General features: G+C 46.7%; 1 protein-coding gene across 2 annotated transcripts in view; it reads left to right on the top strand.

Annotated features, from left to right (window-relative positions):
* LOC137558535 (granzyme A-like) overlaps positions 1–20,331 on the top strand; it is a 46,964-nt gene extending 26,633 nt beyond the window's left edge. For both annotated transcript variants that reach the window (XM_068271749.1, XM_068271750.1), the window contains exons 3-5: positions 793–934; positions 13,374–13,637; positions 19,930–20,331. In XM_068271749.1, the coding sequence (XP_068127850.1) occupies positions 793–934; positions 13,374–13,637; positions 19,930–20,118 (595 nt within the window). In that variant the 3' untranslated portion in view covers positions 20,119–20,331. The remainder of the gene's footprint in view (positions 1–792; positions 935–13,373; positions 13,638–19,929) is intronic.
* The last annotated feature ends 246 nt before the right edge of the window (positions 20,332–20,577 follow it).

The following is a 20,577-nucleotide window of genomic DNA, read 5'->3' as shown; positions in this document are numbered from 1 at the left end:
GTACTGGGGGGGCACCTACCTATCTAACCTATACTGAGGGGCACCTACCTATCTAACCTACACTGAGGGGCACCTACCTATCTAACCTATACTGGGGGGGGGGGGGGCAACTACCTATCTAACCTATACTGGGGGGGCAGCTACCTATCTAACCTATACTGGGGGCACTTATCTAACCTGTATTGGGGGCACCTACCTAGCTAGCCTATACAGGTGGCAACTATACTGGCTACCTATATTGCAGGCACCTACCTAAATAACCTATACTGGGGGGCACCTACTTATCTAACTTATGCTGGGGGCAACTATTCTAGCTACTTATATTAGAGGCACCCACCTAGCTAACCTGTACTGGAGCACCTACCTATCTAACTTATACCGGGGGCGCCTGCCTATCTAACCTATACTGGGGGCAACTATACTGGCTACCTATACTGGAGGCACCTACCTGGCTAACCTATAGCGGGGGCAACTATACTGGCTCACCTATGCCTGGCTACCTATACTGGGGTACCTATTCTTGGCTACCTATACTGGGGGGACCTATACTAAGTGCAACTAGACTTGGCTAACCTATACTGCGGGCACCCATACCTTGCTCGGGGGGGGGGGGGGCGCAATTTTTACACCCTCGCCCTGGGTAAATTTTAGCCTAGAAACTGCGCTCAGTCAGTAATTTGGGCACTGTCAAAAGACGTGCATGCTGAGATTAAGTCTCAATGAACGTATACAATATTGCCGCTCTGACAACTGGTTAAAGACATAAATTTACAATACTTTTCTTTTTTTTAGTAAGGATACCACGACAATCAAATTGGGGCTCCACTCCCTGAGTAAAGAAGACGAATTTGTGCAGACGTTCCAGGTGTCAAATTGGCATCGTCATCCTCACTATAATAGAGTAACATTTGATAATGATGTCCAGCTTGTACAGGTACGTACACTAGTCTCAAACAGGGCCAGACACTTACTGCACAAGCACTCTTCAATACTTCTCCTGATCCTTATCTGATTACAAATCATAAAGTGTGCCTTAAGGTGCGTACACACGCCGGACTGGAGGCAACGACGGGTCCGTCGTTACCTCCCGCTGGGTGGGCGTGCCAACGACAGTCCGGCGTGTGTACGCACTGTCGGCGGACTGATACGGCTGTTTCTGAGCGATCCGCATGGGGAAGAGAGAGTGTACTAACTAATGCAGGTCCTCTTCTCTCTTTTTTTTTTCTCTTGGCACAAGTCCTCCGGTGCTCCATAGCAATGAATGGAGCATCATCTGACATCTAACAGCCCTGACAGGAAAACTGCACAGTTTATGCTTACTGAAGAGAGTGGGCTCATCGTCATCATGATAGTGAACTGATGCATGTTTATTATGGCAGTTTCAAGATTGCAGTTGATACCCTCCTCCCCATCAATATTATATTGCCTGTAGCCCCGCTAGGATTCATCATAATAGGGTTTCCTACTGACAGCTCTCAACTCTCACATCAGAATTAGGTTGCTGGCACCTCCCCCACACCCAAAAAAATATCCAGCTGTAGACAGAAGGTTGTCTTACCTGTCCTGCCACCACACTCCCTTCTCTGCCAGCACATCTAGTCCTGTCTCTCATGGAACCTTGCAACATTCCGGCAAGTCACAGGAACACTGACGCTGTGTGTAGCCATGGTGAAAGAGACACACCATTCAACAGTTAAGTTAATACCTTTTACTCCACTGCATGCTCTGCAGTTGTTGAGGCTTACTTCTACCTTCTTTTCAACTGCATTTACCCCAGACTGTCACTAAATTTGCACCCCAAATCCTTCTTATTCTCTCCTCCAAATGCTTTATCTTTCAAGTCACATGACCTTACCATTTATCCAGACAGTCCATGGGGCAGAATCACATCCAAGGCCCCTTTGGCTTAATTGATGCTGCCACCAGTTCTGCTCATCACTCACAACCTCGTAATTATGGGTAACCTGTAATTATGGGAAGATTTCACCAATTATGGAATCAGCATCCATGATCAGCTGCAGTATTAGACCCATAATTCCGGCTTATGAGTCGGAATTACGAGTGCCATGATTACTGATAGCAAAGCCCCCGTTTTTGCTAGAAACACCAAATTTGCAGGGTATGTTCACGGGGGACAGTAGGAGCAAGAGGATTTTTTATTCAAAAATAGTTTTTGAGAAAATCAATTTTAAATTTCTTGTTCTGAGTGTGGGAAATGTTTCAGCGGCTGCCGACTTTAGCGGTTAATAGCAAAGCCCCCGTAAGTGCTAGAAACTCCAAATTTGCAGGGTATGTTAAGAAGAACAGTGGGAACAAGAAGAAAAAAATCAAAAAGACCTTATAGCTTTTGAGAAAATCGATGTTAAAGTTAGAGGGAAAAAGCAGCAAGGTCACTGCGCTAAAATGACAGATAATGTATTAAAATTAGAGGAAAGAAGTTGTGATTTAAATGCAGTAAAATGACAAATAATGTATCAACATGTATAAAAAATGTATTTTTTTATATGTTCAGAGTGTAGTGATGGGCGAACAGTGTTCGCCACTGTTCGGGTTCGCCCGGATTTTGGCCTGTTCGGGTTCAGTTCGGCACTAGTGTTGGGCGAACACCTAGATGTTCGGGTTCGCGAACGTTTGCCGAACATCGCCGCGATGTTCGGGTGTTCGCGCCGAACTCCGAACATAATGGAAGTCAATGGGGACCCGAACTTTCGTGCTTTGTAAAGCTTCCTTACATGCTACATACCCCAAATGTGCAGGGTATGTGCACCTTGGGAGTGGGTACAAGAGGGAAAAAAATATTTGAAAAAGAGCTTATAGTTTTTGAGAAAATTGATTGTAAAGTTTCAAAGGAAAAACTGTCTTTTAAATGTGGAAAATGTCATGTTTCTTTGCACAGGTAACATGCTTTTTGTCGCCATGCAGTCATAAATGTAATACAGAGAAGAGGTTCCAGGAAAAGGGACCGGGAACGCTAACCCAGCACCAGCAGCAGCACACATGATGGAACAGGAGGAGGCGCAGGAGGAGAAGGCCACGCTTTTTGAGACACAACAACCCAGGCCTTGCATGAGGACAAGAAGCGTGCGGATAGCATGCATTTTGCCGCCATGCAGTCATAAATGTAATAAAGATAAGAGGTTCCATAAACAGGGACCGCAAATGCTATCCCAGCAGCAGCAGACGTGATGGAACAGGAGGAGGCGCAGGAGGAGAAGGCCACGCTTTGAGACACAACAACCCAGGCCTTGCATGAGGACAAGAAGCGTGCGGATAGCATGCTTTTTACCGCCATGCAGTCATAAATGTAATAAAGATGAGAGGTTCCATAAACAGGGACCGGCAACGCTAACCCAGCACCAGCAGCAGCACACGTGATGGAACAGGAGGAGGCGCAGGAGGAGAAGGCCACGCTTTGAGACACAACAACCCAGGCCTTGCATGAGGACAAGAAGCGTGCGGATAGCATGCTTTTTACCGCCATGCAATCATAAATGTAATAAAGATGAGAGGTTCCATAAACAGGGACCGGCAACGTTAACCCATCACAGATGGTCATTGTTCATGTTACTTGGTTGGGGTCCGGGAGTGTTGCATAGTCGTTTCCAATCCAGGATTGATTCATTTTAATTTGAGTCAGACGGTCTGCATTTTCTGTGGAGAGGCGGATACGCCGATCTGTGACGATGCCTCCGGCAGCACTGAAACAGCGTTCCGACATAACGCTGGCTGCCGGGCAAGCCAGCACCTCTATTGCGTACATTGCCAGTTCGTGCCAGGTGTCTAGCTTCGATACCCAATAGTTGAAGGGTGCAGATGGATTGTTCAACACAGCTACGCCATCTGACATGTAGTCCTTGACCATCTTCTCCAGGCGATCGGTGTTGGAGGTGGATCTGCACGCTTGCTGTTCTGTGGGCTGCTGCTGCATGGGTGTCATAAAATTTTCCCACTCCAAGGACACTGCCGATACCATTCCCTTTTGGGCACTAGCTGCGGCTTGTGTTGTTTGCTGCCCTCCTGGTCGTCCTGGGTTTGCGGAAGTCAGTCTGTCGGCGTACAACTGGCTAGAGGAGGGGGAGGATGTCAATCTCCTCTCTAAAGTCTCCACAAGGGCCTGCTGGTATTCTTCCATTTTGACCTGTCTGACTCTTTCTTCAAGCAGTTTTGGAACATTGTGTTTGTACCGTGGATCCAGAAGTGTATAAACCCAGTAATTGGTGTTGTCCAGAATGCGCACAATGCGTGGGTCGCGTTTAATGCAGTCTAGCATGAATTGAGCCATGTGTGACAGAATCCTGCCAGAATCCTCATCATCCTCTTGTGAGCGTTGTGATAGTTGTTGTGATGCATCATAGTCGTCACCTTCTTCCTGGTCTGCTTCTGCTGACCATTCGCGCTGAATTGTGGAAGTCCAATGTGCACCGCTCTGGCCCTCGTCAGTGGTGGCATGAAATTCCTGCTCCAACTCCAGCTGTTCCTCCTCCTCTTCTTCGTCATAGCTGCTGGGGCCAGCGTTTCCTGAGGCGGATGGCCTGATGTTGGTACCATCACGCTGATCGTTTTCTCCTTCAGATTCCCCCAGTTGCATCATGACAGCTGTTTCCTTGATTTTCAACATTGACCTCTTCAGTAAACACAGCAGTGGTATGGTAATGCTGACTGAAGAGTTGTCACTGCTCACAAGCAACGTGGACTGCTCAAAATTTTGGAGGACTTGGCAGAGGTCCAACATGTTGGCCCAATCGGATCCACAGAAGCTTGGCAGCTGTCCGGATGTGCCTCGGTACTGCGCCGTCATGTACTGGACCACTGCACTCTTCTGCTCGCAAAAGCGGGCTAGCATGTGCAGCATAGAATTCCAGCGCGTAGGGACATCACACAGCAAGCGATGGTGGGGGAGATTGAAGCGCTCCTGCATCTTGGCGAGTGCCCCCGAAGCAGTACTGGAATTTCTACAATGTTTGGCCACTTGTCGCACCTTCAACAGAAGATCGGCCACGCCTGGGTATGTCCTCAGGAACCGCTGAACTACTAGGTTCATCACGTGTGCCAGGCAAGGGATGTGTGTCAGCTTAGCCAACCTTAAAGCGCGAATGAGATTACTCCCATTATCACACACAACCATGCCCGGTTTCAGGTCCAGCGGTGCCAGCCACAAATCCGTCTGTTCCTTTATTCCCCTCCAAATTTCCTCCCCTGTGTGCTGCTTATCCCCAAGGCAGATCAGCTTCAGCAACGCTTGCTGATGCATGCCAACAGCTGTGCTGCACTGCTTCCACGATCCTACTGCTGCTGGTGTTGGGTTAGCGTTTCCGGATGAGGTACAGCTTTGAGATGCGTTGGAGGAGAAGGAGTCAGAGAGTTAGGTGCTGCTGTTGTTATCCAGTGGGAGGGACGGCGGTGCAGCTGTTTACGGCGTGGGCAACACCCGCGCCGTAGCAGGTGAGGAATCGCTGCCAGGCTCCACAAGGTTCACCCAGTGCGCGGTAAGGGAGATGTATCGACCCTGGCCGAACGCACTCGTCCAGGTGTCAGTGGTGAGGTGAACCTTGCAGGCAACAGCATTCTTCAAGCTTCGGGTTATTTTGCTGACCACGTGCTCATGCAACTCAGGCACTGCAGAGCGCGCAAAGTGGTAGCGGCTGGGAACCACGTAACGTGGGATGGCCACTGACATCATGCCCTTGAAGCTGTTTGTCTCCACCACTCGATATGGCAGCATTTCGCAGGCCAGAAGCTTGGCTATGCTGGCTGTTACTGCCACGGCCCGGGGGTCATTTGCTGGCAATTTCCTCTTGCGATCAAACATCTCCGAGACAGACAACTGAATCGTAGGGCTGCACACTGAAGGGCTGTTGGTTGTTGTGTTTGATGAACACTGGGAGACCTCAAGAGCACTACTCCGGAAAGTGACAGTGTCAGCGTCTGATGTTTGTGAATGTTGTGAACCACGCAATGGCTGGGCTACTGCTGCTGCTGAGGCGGGTCTGGTGGTGAGTCTGGTGACCCCAAGGGAGGCAGTGTTGCTGGTACCCTGTCCTGCCGCGTTTGCCCACAGAGTGGGATGTTTGGATAGCATGTGGCGGCTCATGCTGGTGGTGGAGAGGTTGTTAATACTTTTCCCCCTGCTCAGGCGGGTCTTGCACACCTTGCAAATCGCCATAGTACCATCCTCAGTGCAGTCTTCAAAGAAAGCCCAGACTTTGGAGCACCTGCCTTGCTGGCGATTTCTGTTTGCGCCTCTTTTGCCTCTCACTTGAACTTCCACGCTTGTGGTGCCTGAAATTGCGCGCCGCCTACCTTGTGGCACAAGGCGAACTCGTGCAGCAGTGGGTTCTTCAACAGACTCATCTGTGCTGCTGCTACGACGGCGATGTTCTCGTTCACAAACAAAATCTGGGTCTATGTCCACATTGTCCATACCCTCCTCTTCCATCTCCTCAAACTCTTCATATGTCATTGTGGGGGGCCGCCGCCGTGGAGTAGAGCTCCCCAGAACAACCTCTGCGCAGCTCACTCCAACGTCGTCTTCCAGATCTTGTTGTTGGCTGCCCTACTGCAATTGCAACCCCTCCTGCCCAACTTGCTCTGGGATTTGGGTTTCAAAGTCCTCGGACTCGCCTTGCATTTCAGTGCGCGGTGCATTTCCCACAGTTAATGGTTGTGAATCCGGGCACAACATTTCTGGCTGTTCCTCCATTGACCTTTCAAAGGTGGAAGTTTGTTGGGCTGGGAATAGCTCCTGCGAATACCCCATTGTGTCCTGAGGTAATTCATCGGACTGGTTATCTGGCAGTTGTGTGCGTGGTGTCGCTGCCGGTTGTGTCAGCTTTGTGCCCACTGGCTCCTTGTAACTGGCTGAGGACTCGAACCTCGTGCGTGATGTGCTGGTGCTGCTTAACCCACTGCTGGACGCTTGAGAGGTCATCCAAGTAATTATCTGGTCCTGTTCTTTTGGATTTGTGAGGGTTGTTGTCCTGGACAACATGGGCGGTATTGAGTGGGTTTTCTTGGGTGCTCCCCTGTGGCCTGTACGTGAACCGTCAGGAGAAACACCTCTTCCCTTGCCCCTCCCTCTTTCACCGGATTTCTTCCTCATTTCACTTATTGTACACTCTGACTGGCAGCAGTACAGTGGCAGTACAGAAATGCTATACAGTGGTGGGTGAGCGGTGTACCACTATTCCCAGCAGTGACACAGAGCACAATGCTATACAGTGGTGGGTGAGCGGTGTACCACTATTCCCAGCAGCGACACAGAGCACAATGCTATACAGTGGCGGGTGAGCGGTGTACTACTATTCCCAGCAGACACAGAGTGGCAGTAAACAGAATGCTATATAGTGTGGCTGAGCGAGGTACACAGAGTGGCAGTAAACACAATGCTATATAGTGTGGCTGAGCGAGCGGTGTACTACTATTCCCAGCAGACACAGAGTGGCAGTAAACACAATGCTATATAGTGTGGCTGAGCGAGGTACACAGAGTGGCAGTAAACAGAATGCTATATAGTGTGGCTGAGCGAGCGGTGTACTACTATTCCCAGCAGACACAGAGTGGCAGTAAACAGAATGCTATATAGTGTGGCTGAGCGAGGTACACAGAGTGGCAGTAAACAGAATGCTATATAGTGTGGCTGAGCGAGCGGTGTACTACTATTCCCAGCAGACACAGAGTGGCAGTAAACAGAATGCTATATAGTGTGGCTGAGCGAGGTACACAGAGTGGCAGTAAACACAATGCTATATAGTGTGGCTGAGCGAGCGGTGTACTACTATTCCCAGCAGCGACACAATGACTGGGGGGACACTGGCTAGCGTGGCTGGAGCGCAAACTACCCTGCCTGCCTACCCAAAGCTAAACCCACAGACAAATGGCGGAGATATGACGTGGTTCGGGTATTTATTTACGCGAACCACGTGACAGTTCAGCCAATCAGAGCGCGTTCGGGTCCGAACCACGTGACCCGTTCGGCCAATCATAGCGCTAGCCGAACGTTCGGGGAACGTTCGGCCATGCGCTCTTAGTTCGGCCATGTGGCCGAACGGTTTGGCCGAACACCATCAGGTGTTCGGCCAAACTCGAACATCACCCGAACAGGGTGATGTTCTGCAGAACCCGAACAGTGGCGAACACTGTTCGCCCAACACTATTCGGCACCCCCCGAACACCTCATGGTGTTCGGGAGGGTGCTCGGCCACGCTGCCCGAACCCGAACAGGCCTTCGCCTTCTGTGTTCGGCCGAACACAGCCGTGTCCGGCCGAACAAAGCCTCCTATAATAATTCCAGTATTTGTATAGCGCCTTTCTCCTGTCGGACTCAAAGAGCTTGTAAGGCAGCCACTAGAGCGCACTCAGTAGGCAGTAGCAGTGTTAGGGAGACTTGCCCACGAAACTCCTTACTGAATAGGTGCTGGCATACTGAACAGGCAGAGCTGAGATTTGAACCCAGGTCTCCCGTGTCAGAGGCAGAGCCCTTAACCATTACACTATCCAGCCACTGTAAGGTCCCAGCATAAAGGGAGAGCATGCCCCGAGCGCGCGGGGGGGGGGGGGGGGGTCGGAAATGCCCCCCACCCCTCCCCGCTAGGCTCTCCCTTCTGCTGGACCCTATAAAATTACATTGAAGTCCCCCAAAGTACCTGGCAGGAGGAGGGCAGGAAGCGGGCAGCCGGAGATCACAGGCGCTAGTACCATCTGGTACTTCCGCCCTCTTTCTGACGCACTTCCTGTTTACATTTGTAAGTCGCGTCAAGAGAGAGCAGAAGTACCGCGATGACGCGTACGAGGGTACGTGTCATCATGTAGATGACGCGTACCCTCGTACACGTCATCGCGGTACTTCTGCTCTCTCTTGACGCGACTTACAAATGTAAACAGGAAGTGCGTCAGAGAGAGGGCGGAAGTACCAGATGGAACTAGCGCCTGTGATTTCCGGCTGTCCGCTTCCTGCCCTCCTCCTGCCAGGTACTTTGGGGGACTTCAATGTAATTTTATAGGGTCCAGCAGAAGGGAGAGCTTAGCGGGGAGGGGTGGGGGGCATTTCCGACCCCCCCCCCCCCCCTGCGCTCGGGGCATGCTCTCCCTTTATGCTGGGACCCTATAGGGGGCCCCAAAGGGACATGTTCGGGTTGGGTTTGGGTTGGGTTTGGGTTTGGGAACATCTGGATGTTCGCCCAACACTACTCTTAACCCCTTGTCCCCCATGCAGGCCGGGATAGCCAGAATGTGAAGCTTCACGACTTGAGGAGATATACCAGCCCATGGTCCATGATATGGGAGAGCTCTGGGGAGTGGGGTGGCCAAGCCTTTCCTCTTCCCAGAGCCCTTGTCCAATCCATGGACAAGGAGCTCTTCCTCACCTCCTTTGCCTCAGGAGGAGCTGGGGGTCAATGACGCCTTGGGGGGAATTCATGGTAAAATCTGGGAGTCAGGAGACGATCAGGAGGATCCTCACTGGAGAGCCTTGGAGCCAAAACTTAAATGTGATATTTTTTAGCTTTAGCTATACTTAGTATAGCTAGAGCTGCGTGTGTGTGTGTGGGGGGGGGGGGGGGGCAGTGGTGTGTGGCGCCAGGTACATGAAGATCATCCATCAAGGTTACAAGATCACAAGATTATAGGATATTTAGGATATTGGCGTGGGACCATTTCCGAGGATATTGGCATGTGATCTTTTTTTTAAAGGTACAGGTAAGTATTTCTGGTTGAAGGGGAGCTTCAGCCTAAACAAACATACTGTCATTAAGTTACTTTAGTTATTTTAATTAAAATAGATAGGTAGTATAATCTCTTACCTAGTGATGAGCGTAATGACCAAATTATGATTACACTAAATTTCACAAAATTTCACATAATTCACGAAATAACAATTAGGGCCGTAATCGAAATTTCGTGAATTTCACGAAATTACGCGAAATTTTGTGTTTATGGGGAATTTCATAATTACGATCTTTTTTATAATTACGATCGTTTATGTAACCCAAACAAATCAGAATTTCATGTTTAACACGCAAATTCAACTTTTCTCAAAATTGTGTTCCAGTCCAGAGGCTCCTGATACATTTACAGTGACAGCAAGTGCAGGGACCTTTGCATTATCAGATATTGCAACGCCCAAAACCAAGTGTCTCAGCATGCATGACCGCTAAGTGCACCTTCACAAAGAGCACCTGTCTTAGAAGTGGCTGCAGGTAAAGCCTCCTGATAAATTTATGGTGACAGCAAGGGCAGGGACCTTTACATTATCAGATATTGCAAGGCCCAAAACCAAGTGTCTCAACATGACAGCTAAGTGCCATGGTTTGGTGTAATTGCCTTCTTAAAACAGAAGGAAAATTGCAATAATTCAGTTAAAAATGGTTACCCACAATGCACTACCTCTATATATGCAAATTATCCCTTTTTACCCTTGCTAAGCCAAGCAAGCATCACTGGTGTATAGCAAGCCTAGAGCTTTAAGTTTTACACAGCCATATCAAACCCACATGTAGACAGCCTGTTTCAGACTTTTGGTCCTCATCAGTACATGGCAGGGATTGATAAGGCTGTATGAAATAGGGCTTGGACGAGTACAACAGAGTAACCAAGCAGCTCAGGGTGACCCAAACTACTAGGAATGTATAGGGGGATCAAAGGAACCAAAAAGCCCTTCTACTAAAAAAGCAAAGCTTGGTGTAATTGCCTTCTTAAAACAGAAGGAAATTTTCAATAATTCAGTTATAAATGAACATTTGTGGTTACCCACAATGCACTACCACTAAATATGCAAATTATCCCTTTTCGCCCTTGTTAAGCCAAGCAAGCATCCAGAACCGCTGGTGTATAGCAAGCCTATAGCTTCAAGTTTTACACAGCCATATCAAACCCACACGTAGACAGCCTGTTTCGGACTTTTGGTCCTAAGTGCCATGGCAAAGAGCACCTGTCTTAGAAGTGGCTGCAGATAGAGCCTTCTGATACATTTAAAGTGACAGCATGTGCAGGGGCCTTTGCATTATCAGTAATTTCAATCAATGAGTGACTTTCCTGAGTTTAGTCAATACCTAAATGCGCATAATTACTATTAGAAACAATATTATGTTCATTTTTGTAACTAAAATAACTTTGTTAAACACGAATTTGCGACGAAACTCGAAATTACAAAAGCAAAATTTCGCTTATGGAATTCCAAATTACGGTTTGTATGGCAATTGCAAAATTACGAATTCGTGTCGGAGCTGCAAAATTTGCGTCCATTATCAAGAAAACATAAAATTTCAAACATTTCGGCTGAACACTACTCTTACCCACACTGTTTTAAAAGAACAGGCAAATGTTTGTGATTTCATGGGGGCAGACATCTTTTTCATGGGGACAGCCATCTTTTCGGTTGAAAGGAGGTGACAGGGAGCATGAGACACAGTTCCAACTGTCCTGTGTCCTGATCACCCCTCCTAGCTGTGCGCTAGGCTTCAAAACTCAAATTCAAAATGTAAAAAACAAATTTGTGCAAAACAGCAGAAGGAGAGCAGAAGGAGAGCAACAACATCATAAATCCTATCATGCTTTGCACAGCATCAGGGTAAAAATTCCCAGGCAGTTTTCTTCTGTGCAGTTACAAATGAGGCTTGGGTAAGAAAAAAAAGGTTCTGATGCTGTGAAACTATTAAAGAAACACCAAGCCTTTTCAGTGCTGCTGAGTAGATTTTTAGTCTGGAGGTTACCTTTAATTAAGAATATTTAAGGACTTACACGTTGTTGCGTTTTTATGTCACTTACCCCTTTGTGGAAATGGGAAAGGGGTACTACGTACCCCTATACCCATTTCTCCTAGGAGGGGGGCTGACATCTGGGGGTCCCCTTCTTAAAAGGGACTTCCAGATGCCATAATGAACTCCCCCATGGTGTTGTCAGCCCTAACTTCCTCCTGGGGAACCAGAGGTGGGGAAGAGCCCATTGTCCATAGATTGGACAAATGCTGTGGGGAGAGAAGAAGGCTTGGCCGTCCCTCTCCCCTGGAGCCCCCCCCCCCCCATGCCATGGACCATGCAGGTGGGTCTAGCTCAGGGTGCAAAGCCCCACATATCTGGGGCTCCACATTCTGGCTATCCCAGCCTGCAAGGGGACAAGGGATTAAAGAAACTCAGGAGGTGGGACTCCACATCATTTTTTTTTTTTTTTACATTTCCCACACACTGAACATATAAAAAAAGATTATATACATGTTAATACATTATCTGTAATTTTAGTGTAGTGGCTAATTTTTCCTTCTTAATTTAACATCATGTAAAAAAAAATATTAAGTCTTTTTGAAAACATTTTTTCCCTCTTACTCCCACTGCCCCTTAACATACCATGCAAATTTGGCGTTTCTAGCACTTATGGGGGCTTTGCTATTGACTGCTAAAGTAATTTCCCACACTCAGAGCGAGAACTTTAAAAATGATTTTTTTCAAAAACTATAAGTTATTTTTGAATGTTTTTCCTTTTATTTCCACTATTCTTCTTAACATGCCCTGCAAATTTGATTTTTCTGTTTCTGGCACATACGGTGTTTTTCTCTATTAACCACTAAATTAATTGTGGACTCCGACTCGTTATTACGGATGTAAAGCGTAATTCCGATTCGTAACCACGTTCGAATTGGAACTCCTATTCTATTCGTAATTATGATTATGATTAAATCGGAAGCTGGTGAAGCCGTATTCGAAACCACTCAAATCTGTAAATGGGTTCTTTCCGAGCACCACTGTCTGCTGCACTGTACAGCACTGTACCTCAAGAGCCTCTGCATTTTTCCCCAAGAATCTTAATTTCACTGTTACATTACCACTCTTCCAATGAACCACATAACCGTCCCCTTACCCCTATCATTTACTCCAATCAGAGTCTAAGGGAAGGATTGTGAAACTCCTATGAGGTTATGCTACTGCAATACACACACACACACACGCACACACGCACGCACACACACACACACACACACACGCACGCGCGCGCACGCACACACACACACACGCACACACACGCACACACCCCTTTCAAATAAAAGGGGGATTGTAAGGAAAAGCTTTGAGTTTGTTTGAGGGTAGGATGAGAAGGCAAACGTGCTCAAACGTAGAGATGGGCTTTAGCACACTAATACATTACATTGCATTGACCTCCAAAATAACAGCAATGTTTGAATATAACTAATATATTTTCATTAAAAATAATTCCAGGCTAGTGCAGCGCAGGCCCTACTATAATTCCAAAATAGAATGTATACTTTGGGACCTGAGAAAGTTCTCAGATTTTTCTGTAACTGTGATACTTTAATGGATAAATTGAGAGTTATTAGAGCGATTTGACTTGTTGCCTGAGCCAAGTCTTTACAAAACCTCTTCTTTCAGCTCTCTGGTAAAGCAAAGTTAACCACTGGTGTGAAGCCTCGGAAATTGCCAACAACATTCAGTGATGTGGAACCTGGGACCATTTGTGAATCAGCAGGATGGGGCATAACCAGTAATGACTCAAACAGCGGGTCAGACAAGCTATTGGAAGTCAACCTGCCTGCTATAAGTAGAGAGAAATGTGCTGCCATGTGGAAACTTCATAAAATCACCAAAAATATGATGTGCACTTTGGATGCCCTAGGAGGAAAAACTACATGCAATGTAAGTATACAATACTTTAGTTTATATGAGAAGATTCCTATAACTAGATTTGTATTATAATTAGAGATGGCTCGAACCACAGATTTTGGGTCTGCGGACTGCAGACGCGAACTTTCAAAAAAGTTTGAGTTTGTGCAAACTGGGCGGACCGCCATAGACTTCAATGAGCTGGCAAATTTTAAAATCTAAAAAGACTGTTCCTGCCCACAAAAGTGAAGGAAAAGTTGTTTCAAGGGGTCTAACACCTGGAGGGGGCATGGCGGAGTGGGATACATGCCAAAAATCCCAGGGAAAATTACATATTTGACGAAGAGTATGGTTATAATCCCTAAAGGGCTGAAATCACATTCCATTGCTAAATTGGAGGCATAAAGTGGTTTAAAACATCTTGCGTGTGTATACATCGATCAGGTATTGTAAGTAGTGTACTGCTTCACACTGACAGACCAAACTCACTGTTTAACGCACCGCAAACAGCAGCAAAGGGTTGTCATTAGTTGACACTCCCAGGACATAAACTGTCAGTCCTCTCGGTGGCAATGTTTGTGTAGTAATGGCCGTGCTCTTGCGCACGTTGGCGAGAGTGAAGGCCATGATGATGAAAATTGAAAAATATGTTTTGTTTTTCATTAATTGAAAATTGAAGTTACTTATGAAATTCTACAATTATTTTTCCTGATATGTTACTTTGATAACTGTGATAATTCCAGAGCTAGTACCTGGTGAGTGTCGACAAGCGATGACCTCTACAGTGCCATAAAGAACTTGTGTTGGGCACAAAGTAATACCTATGCCATCTCAATTTGTAGTATCAGTTTTTATAAGTTTCAGGGAAACGTAGGTTCATGAAAAAAAATATTGAAAGTTATTTACAGTAAGTATAGATTTGTTAGTAAGAAAAACAACTTTATTTATAAAAAAAAAAAAACAATTCAAGGTGATAATTCTAATTTCAATGACAATTAAAAAAATAAAAAAAACTAAACAAAGTCAGCAGGTGTCAGGCTGCCGGCAGCTGAAGGCATGACTGCCATTTGTGGTGGGGTTGGTGTCACCCAAGAGCCACGCAGTGGAGACTTGCAAGCAGGGGTGCTCGGATGTCCCGATCCAAAATTCGGCAACCAAGGGCGTTGCGAAAAAAAAAGAAATCTGGCGTGATTGGTTCCGAATTTTGATACGCACCCATGCCATGACACGGATTTTCAGCCGTGAATTACATAATCACGTCCGGATCCAAGACCGGATCCGGATTTTCTTTTAACGTTAATAGCAAAGCCCCCATACATGCTACAATCCCCCAAATTGCATGGATTATCAAGGTGATAAGGGGCTACAACTTAAACAAAAAAAATTCAAAAAATAATTTTTTGTTTTAGAGAAAATGGATTTTAAAGTGAAATCAACACTTTAAATGGGGCTATAAATTGGTAAGTGGTTAAACAGGGAAATACACTTTAGGCAATCACAGAGGTGAAGGTGAGTCCCAATGGCACTTGGCAGTGATGGTACCACTGGAGGAGGATGAGTGGCTGACGCCAAAAAGACCCAGAGAGGTTTTTGTAATTTTTTTTTTTTTTTTGCAGCGATTAGCAATGACATGACAGCAGAGTTGTCAGTGGACCCAGGCAGTGTGAACGCAGAGTGTAGTAGTGACTGAGTCAGAAGGACAAAGCAGCCAGTCAGTTCCGCAGCAGAAAAGGACCATGGCAACTCATTGGTAGTACCACAGTGTAATAGTGCTGCCCAAAAAATTAGAAGTGTCCGGTGACCGGGGCAGTGTGAACGCAGCCTTTAATAGCGACTGAGTCTGGAGGACAAAGCGGCCGGTCAGTTCGGCAGCATAGAAGGACCATAGCAACTCACTGGTAGTACCACAGTGTAATAGTGCTGCCCAAAAAATTCAATGCGTCTGGTGACCCGGGCAGTGTGAACGCAGAGTGTAGTAGTGACTGAGTCAGGAGGACAAAGTGGATGGTCAGTTCAGCAGCACAGAAGGACCATGGCAACTCACTGGTAGTACCACAGCCAAAAAAATGAACCAAGATAAGCAGGTTGTAACTTTCTTTACAAAGGCAGGCATGGTTAACACATTGCAGCAGCCACTTCATGTCCCCCTGTGTCCGACAATAGTGGCCGGCACTCACCTTCCACCCAAGCCTGGTTTATTTTCAGGAAGGTGAGTTTGTCCATAGAGGCGTGGGAAAGCCGAGAGCGCTTCTCTGTGACCACGCCACCGGCCACACTGAAGCATCTCTCGGAGAGGACACTGGATCAGGTATTTCTGACAGTATTGTCAAATCTGACAAGGTTAGCTGCATGCTTGTTCCTTGAGTGATTCAGACTACTGCAGCCACAGAGATCAACAAGGCTGCAGGCAACTGGCATTGTTTAAAATAAGGGCGGTTTCTAGGCTAAATTGCACCCAGGGCGGAGTGTAAAAATTGCACCCCCCCTCCCAGGAGCCAGGTATAGGTGCCTGCAGTATAAGCTAGCCAGGTCTAGTTGCCCCCAGTATAGGTGGCCAGCTATAGCCCACCCCAGTAAAGGAAGCCAGGCATAGGTGCCCCAGTATAGGTAACTAGTATAATTGCCCCAAACCTTAGCCAGGTAGGTGTCTCTAGTATAGGTAGCCAGTACAGTTGTTGCCCCCAATATAGGTTAGCTAGGTAGGTGCCTGCAATATAGGTAGCCAGTATAGTTGCCACCAGTATAGGTTAGATAGGTAGGTGCCCCCAGTATACGTGAGATAGGTAGGTCCCCCCAGTATAGGTGAGATAGGTAGCCCCCCCCCCAGTATAGGTGAAATAGGTAGGTGCCCCCAGTATAGGTGAGATAGGTAAGTCCCCCAGTATAGGTGAGATAGGTAGGTCCCCCCAGTATAGGTGAAATAGGTAGGTGCCCCCAGTATAGGTGACATAGGTAGGTCCCCCCCCATGTAGGTGAGATAGATAGATGCCCCCAGTATAGGTGAGATAGGTAGGTCCCCCAGTATAGGTGAGCTAGGTAGGTGCCTCACAAAATGGAGGTGGGAGTCAGCCATGGGGAGGGTGGTCCAACCTCTTCCTCCTTTCCTCTCCACCGGGGCTGCCTTGTGTGCTCCCCCCTCTATGCAGAGTAATGTGCAGGGAAGCGAGGAAAAGAGCAGAGGAACTCACCTTCCTTCATTCCGATCGCTGTTCACTTGCAGCTGGTCTCTTCTGCATAGCCGGAGATACAGGCTTTTCTTCCTGCTATACAGGAAGTAGAGTGTGTTTCTCCGGCTATGCAGAATAGACCAGCGGCAAGTGAATGGCGATCAGAATGAAAGAAGGTGAGTTCCTCTGCTCTTCTTCTCGCTTTCCTCTGCATTCCTCTGCATAGAGAGGGGAGCAAGGAGGGCGGTCCCGGGGAGAGGAAGGGAGGGAGAGGTCGGGCCACCCTCCCCACAGCCGCGGCTCCCCCCACCAACACGGTGCCCTCCCCCTCCCTCAGCACTCAGGGCAGCCGCACGTGCCGCACGCCCCCTAAAAACAGGCCTGTTTAAAATTAGACAACTATGACAGCCTCCATAGTCTTCTCAATTCAGTTGTCCTTTAAAGCTACATTCACAGTGTGTGTTGTATAACGTATGTGTTAAACAGTGTGTGAACTACAATGGAGACTGGACACAAACATTAATTCAGAGCTTTGACCCTCATCAGTACATAGCAGGAATTGATAAGGCTGTATGAGCTAGGGCTTGGACCAGTACAACAGACTAACCAAGCAGCTCAGGGTGACCCAAACTACTAAGAATGTATAGGAGGATAAAAAAAAGAGATCAAAAAGCCCTCCTACTAAAATAAGCAAAGCTTGGTGTAATTTTCCTTCTTAAAACAGAAGCAAATCTGCAATAATTCAGCTATAAGTGAACATTTGTGGTTACCCACAATGCACTGCTACTGAATATGCAAATTATCCCTCTTTGCCCTTGGTTTGATATGACACTACTTCTTCTTCTTGCTTGGATCAGCCTCTTCTTCTTGCTTGGACCGGCCCTGGGGGCAGGGCGCTACTTCTTCTTCTTGCTTGAAGGTTGAGGCACTTACTCAATTATATATATAGACTAGCCGACCCACGGCGTAGCATACGCCGCATAAGAGGGTAGAGGGCAGGAAGGGGGTATTGGGCAGGGCCGGTTCAAGTAACAATGGGGCCCTAGGGCAAGATTAGCCTGGGGGCCCCCCAACAGACACCCCCCGACGAAAAAGCATCATTAGAGGCCCTTTGTTGCAGCTAAATTTCCCTCCTGGGCCCCTGAGCTGGCTGCTGACCCTCCCCCAATCACCTCCCAACTTAACAGACTCTGCAGAGTCCCTGGGGAGCAACAGTTAAGATGGGGAGGGACAACTTGGGGGCCCCTACAGGCTCTGGGGCCCTGGGGCAGCTGCCTATTTTTTTCTATGGTAGCTCCGGCCCTGGTATTGGGAACAGCGGCGGGGAGGGGGATTGGACCCCCCCTCACCTGGGTCCCCCATGTGCACTCCCCCTCCTGCTTAAGCACAGTAGCAGCCGCCACTATTAGTCAAGGGGCAGCGGGCGGGGATGACTCACCTCTTCCGTGTTCCATCGTGCGTTCCACTGTCGTCACTTCCTGCAACGCCGCACACTGTATTGGTGTAATTTGCCTTTTTAAAACAGAAGGAAATCTGCAATAATTCAGCTATAAGTGAATATTTGTGGTTACCCACAATGCACTGCTACTAAATATGCAAATTACCCTTTTTCCCCCTTGGTAAGTCAAGCAAGCATCCAGAGCCGCTGGTGTATAGCAAGCATATCGCTTTAAATGTTACACAGTCATATCAAACCCACATGTAGACAGCCTGTTTCAGACTTTAGGTCCTCATCAGTACATGACAGGGATTGATACAGCTGTATGAGATAGGGCTTGGACTAGTACAACAGAGTAACCAAGCAGCTCAGGGTGACCCAAACCACTCGGAATGTATAGGGGAATAAAAGGGACCAAAAAGACCTCCTACTAAAAAAAGCAAAGCTTGGTGTAATTTGCCTTCCTAAAACAGAAGGAAATATGCAATAATTCAGCTATAAGTGAACATTTGTGGTTACCCACAATGCACTGCTACTAAATATGCAAATAATTCCTTTTCACCCTTAGTACGTCAAGCAAGCATCCAGAACCACTGGTGTGTAGCAAGCCTATAGCTTTACATTTTACACAACCATATCAAACCCACATGTGACAGCCTGTTTCAGACTTTTGGTCCTCATTAGTACATGGCAGGGATTGATATGGCTGTATGAGATAGGGCTTGGACCAGTGCAACAGAGAACCCAAGCAGCTCAGGGTGACCCAAACCACTCGAATGTATAGGGGGATAAAAGGGACCAAAAAGACCTTCTACTAAAATATTCAAAGCTTGATGTAATTTGCCTTCTTAAAACAGAAGGAAATATGCAATAATTCAGCTATAAGTGAACATTTGTGGTTACCACAATGCACCGCTACTAAATATGCAAATTATTCCTTTTCACCCATGAAAAGTCAAGCATGCCTATAGCTTTAAGTTTTACACAGTCATATCAAACCCACACGTGCCAGCCTATTTCAGACATTTGGCCCTCATCAGTAGATAGCAAGAATTGATAAGGCTGTATGAGATAGGGCTTGGACCAGTACAACAGACTAACCAAGCAGCTCAGGGTGACCCAAACTATTAAGAATGTATAGGAGGATAAAAAAAAAGAGATCAAAAAGCCCTCCTACTAAAATAAGCAAAGCTTGGTGTAATTTTCCTTCTTAAAACAGAAGCAAATCTGCAATAATTCAGCTATAAGTGAACATTTGTGGTTACCCACAATGCACTGCTACTGAATATGCAAATTATCCCTCTTTGCCCTTGGTTTGATATGACACTACTTCTTCTTCTTGCTTGGACCAGCCCCTTCTTCTTGCTTGGACCGGCCCTGGGGGCAGGGCGCTACTTCTTCTTCTTGCTTGAAGGTTGAGGCACTTACTCAATTATATATATAGATAGATATTTACATAGAAAGAGGGACAAAGCCCTGAAAGAGAGACAAATGAGGAGGAAAGAGGGACAGAGGGACAGGGCTCCCAAAGAGGGACAGTTGTGAGCAATGATGTACTGTATGTTGGCCATTGGGTTCTTACTATGGGTGCCTTTTACTTTATACTGTGCTAATTACCGTTTAAACAGAAAACATATCACTTCATTGCAGACAACAATGGGCAACAATCAGTACAATCAATAATATAGATTTGATGTTTCTTTCCTTTTTTTTGCCTAAGGGTGATTCTGGAGGACCTTTGATTTGCCAGGGGCAGCTCCGAGGAGTTGTTTCTTTTGGACCAAAAAATAATTGTGGAAATGCTGAATATCCACCAGGATTTGCTTTCCTCAATGAAAATATTGTCAACTGGATTACAGGAGGAATCAAAAACGTCAACTGGATTAAAAGAGAAATGATAAAGAAATGAAAATGAGCAGCTTCTGCCAACTGTTTACTCTCATTGCTTGCTTGTGCATTTATTTGCTACCAATAATGCAATATTATTAGCTGTCTAGGAAAAGGAGGAGGAAAAACAGTTAGATTGCAGCAACAATTAAACACATAAAAAAATGAAAAAATGAAGATCTCTTATTAGGTAAGAATGTCTGGACCATCTATTTTTAATACAACTGCAATTTTGTGCCTTGCTTTTTTCTAGCGTGTTGCGCAAATAAATAAAGTATTTCATTCATTTTAGTCGCCTGTGCTTGTTTTGTTTTTGTTTTGTTCTTTTCAATTATTTTTACAGGAAAATGACACCTGGCTACAGCATAACTAGACATGGGCACAGACAGAACATAACATTCTAATGTACTATTTAGGTGGTCATACCCAGTAAAAGAACCCTCTCCAGTAGGTCCACACAATAGCAAAGCACTGGGCATGT

Source organism: Hyperolius riggenbachi, chromosome 1 (genome assembly GCF_040937935.1).
Source record: "Hyperolius riggenbachi isolate aHypRig1 chromosome 1, aHypRig1.pri, whole genome shotgun sequence".
Lineage (NCBI taxonomy): Eukaryota > Metazoa > Chordata > Amphibia > Anura > Hyperoliidae > Hyperolius > Hyperolius riggenbachi.
Note: the sequence above shows the minus strand (reverse complement) of the source record. Positions and strands in the feature narration are given on the sequence as shown.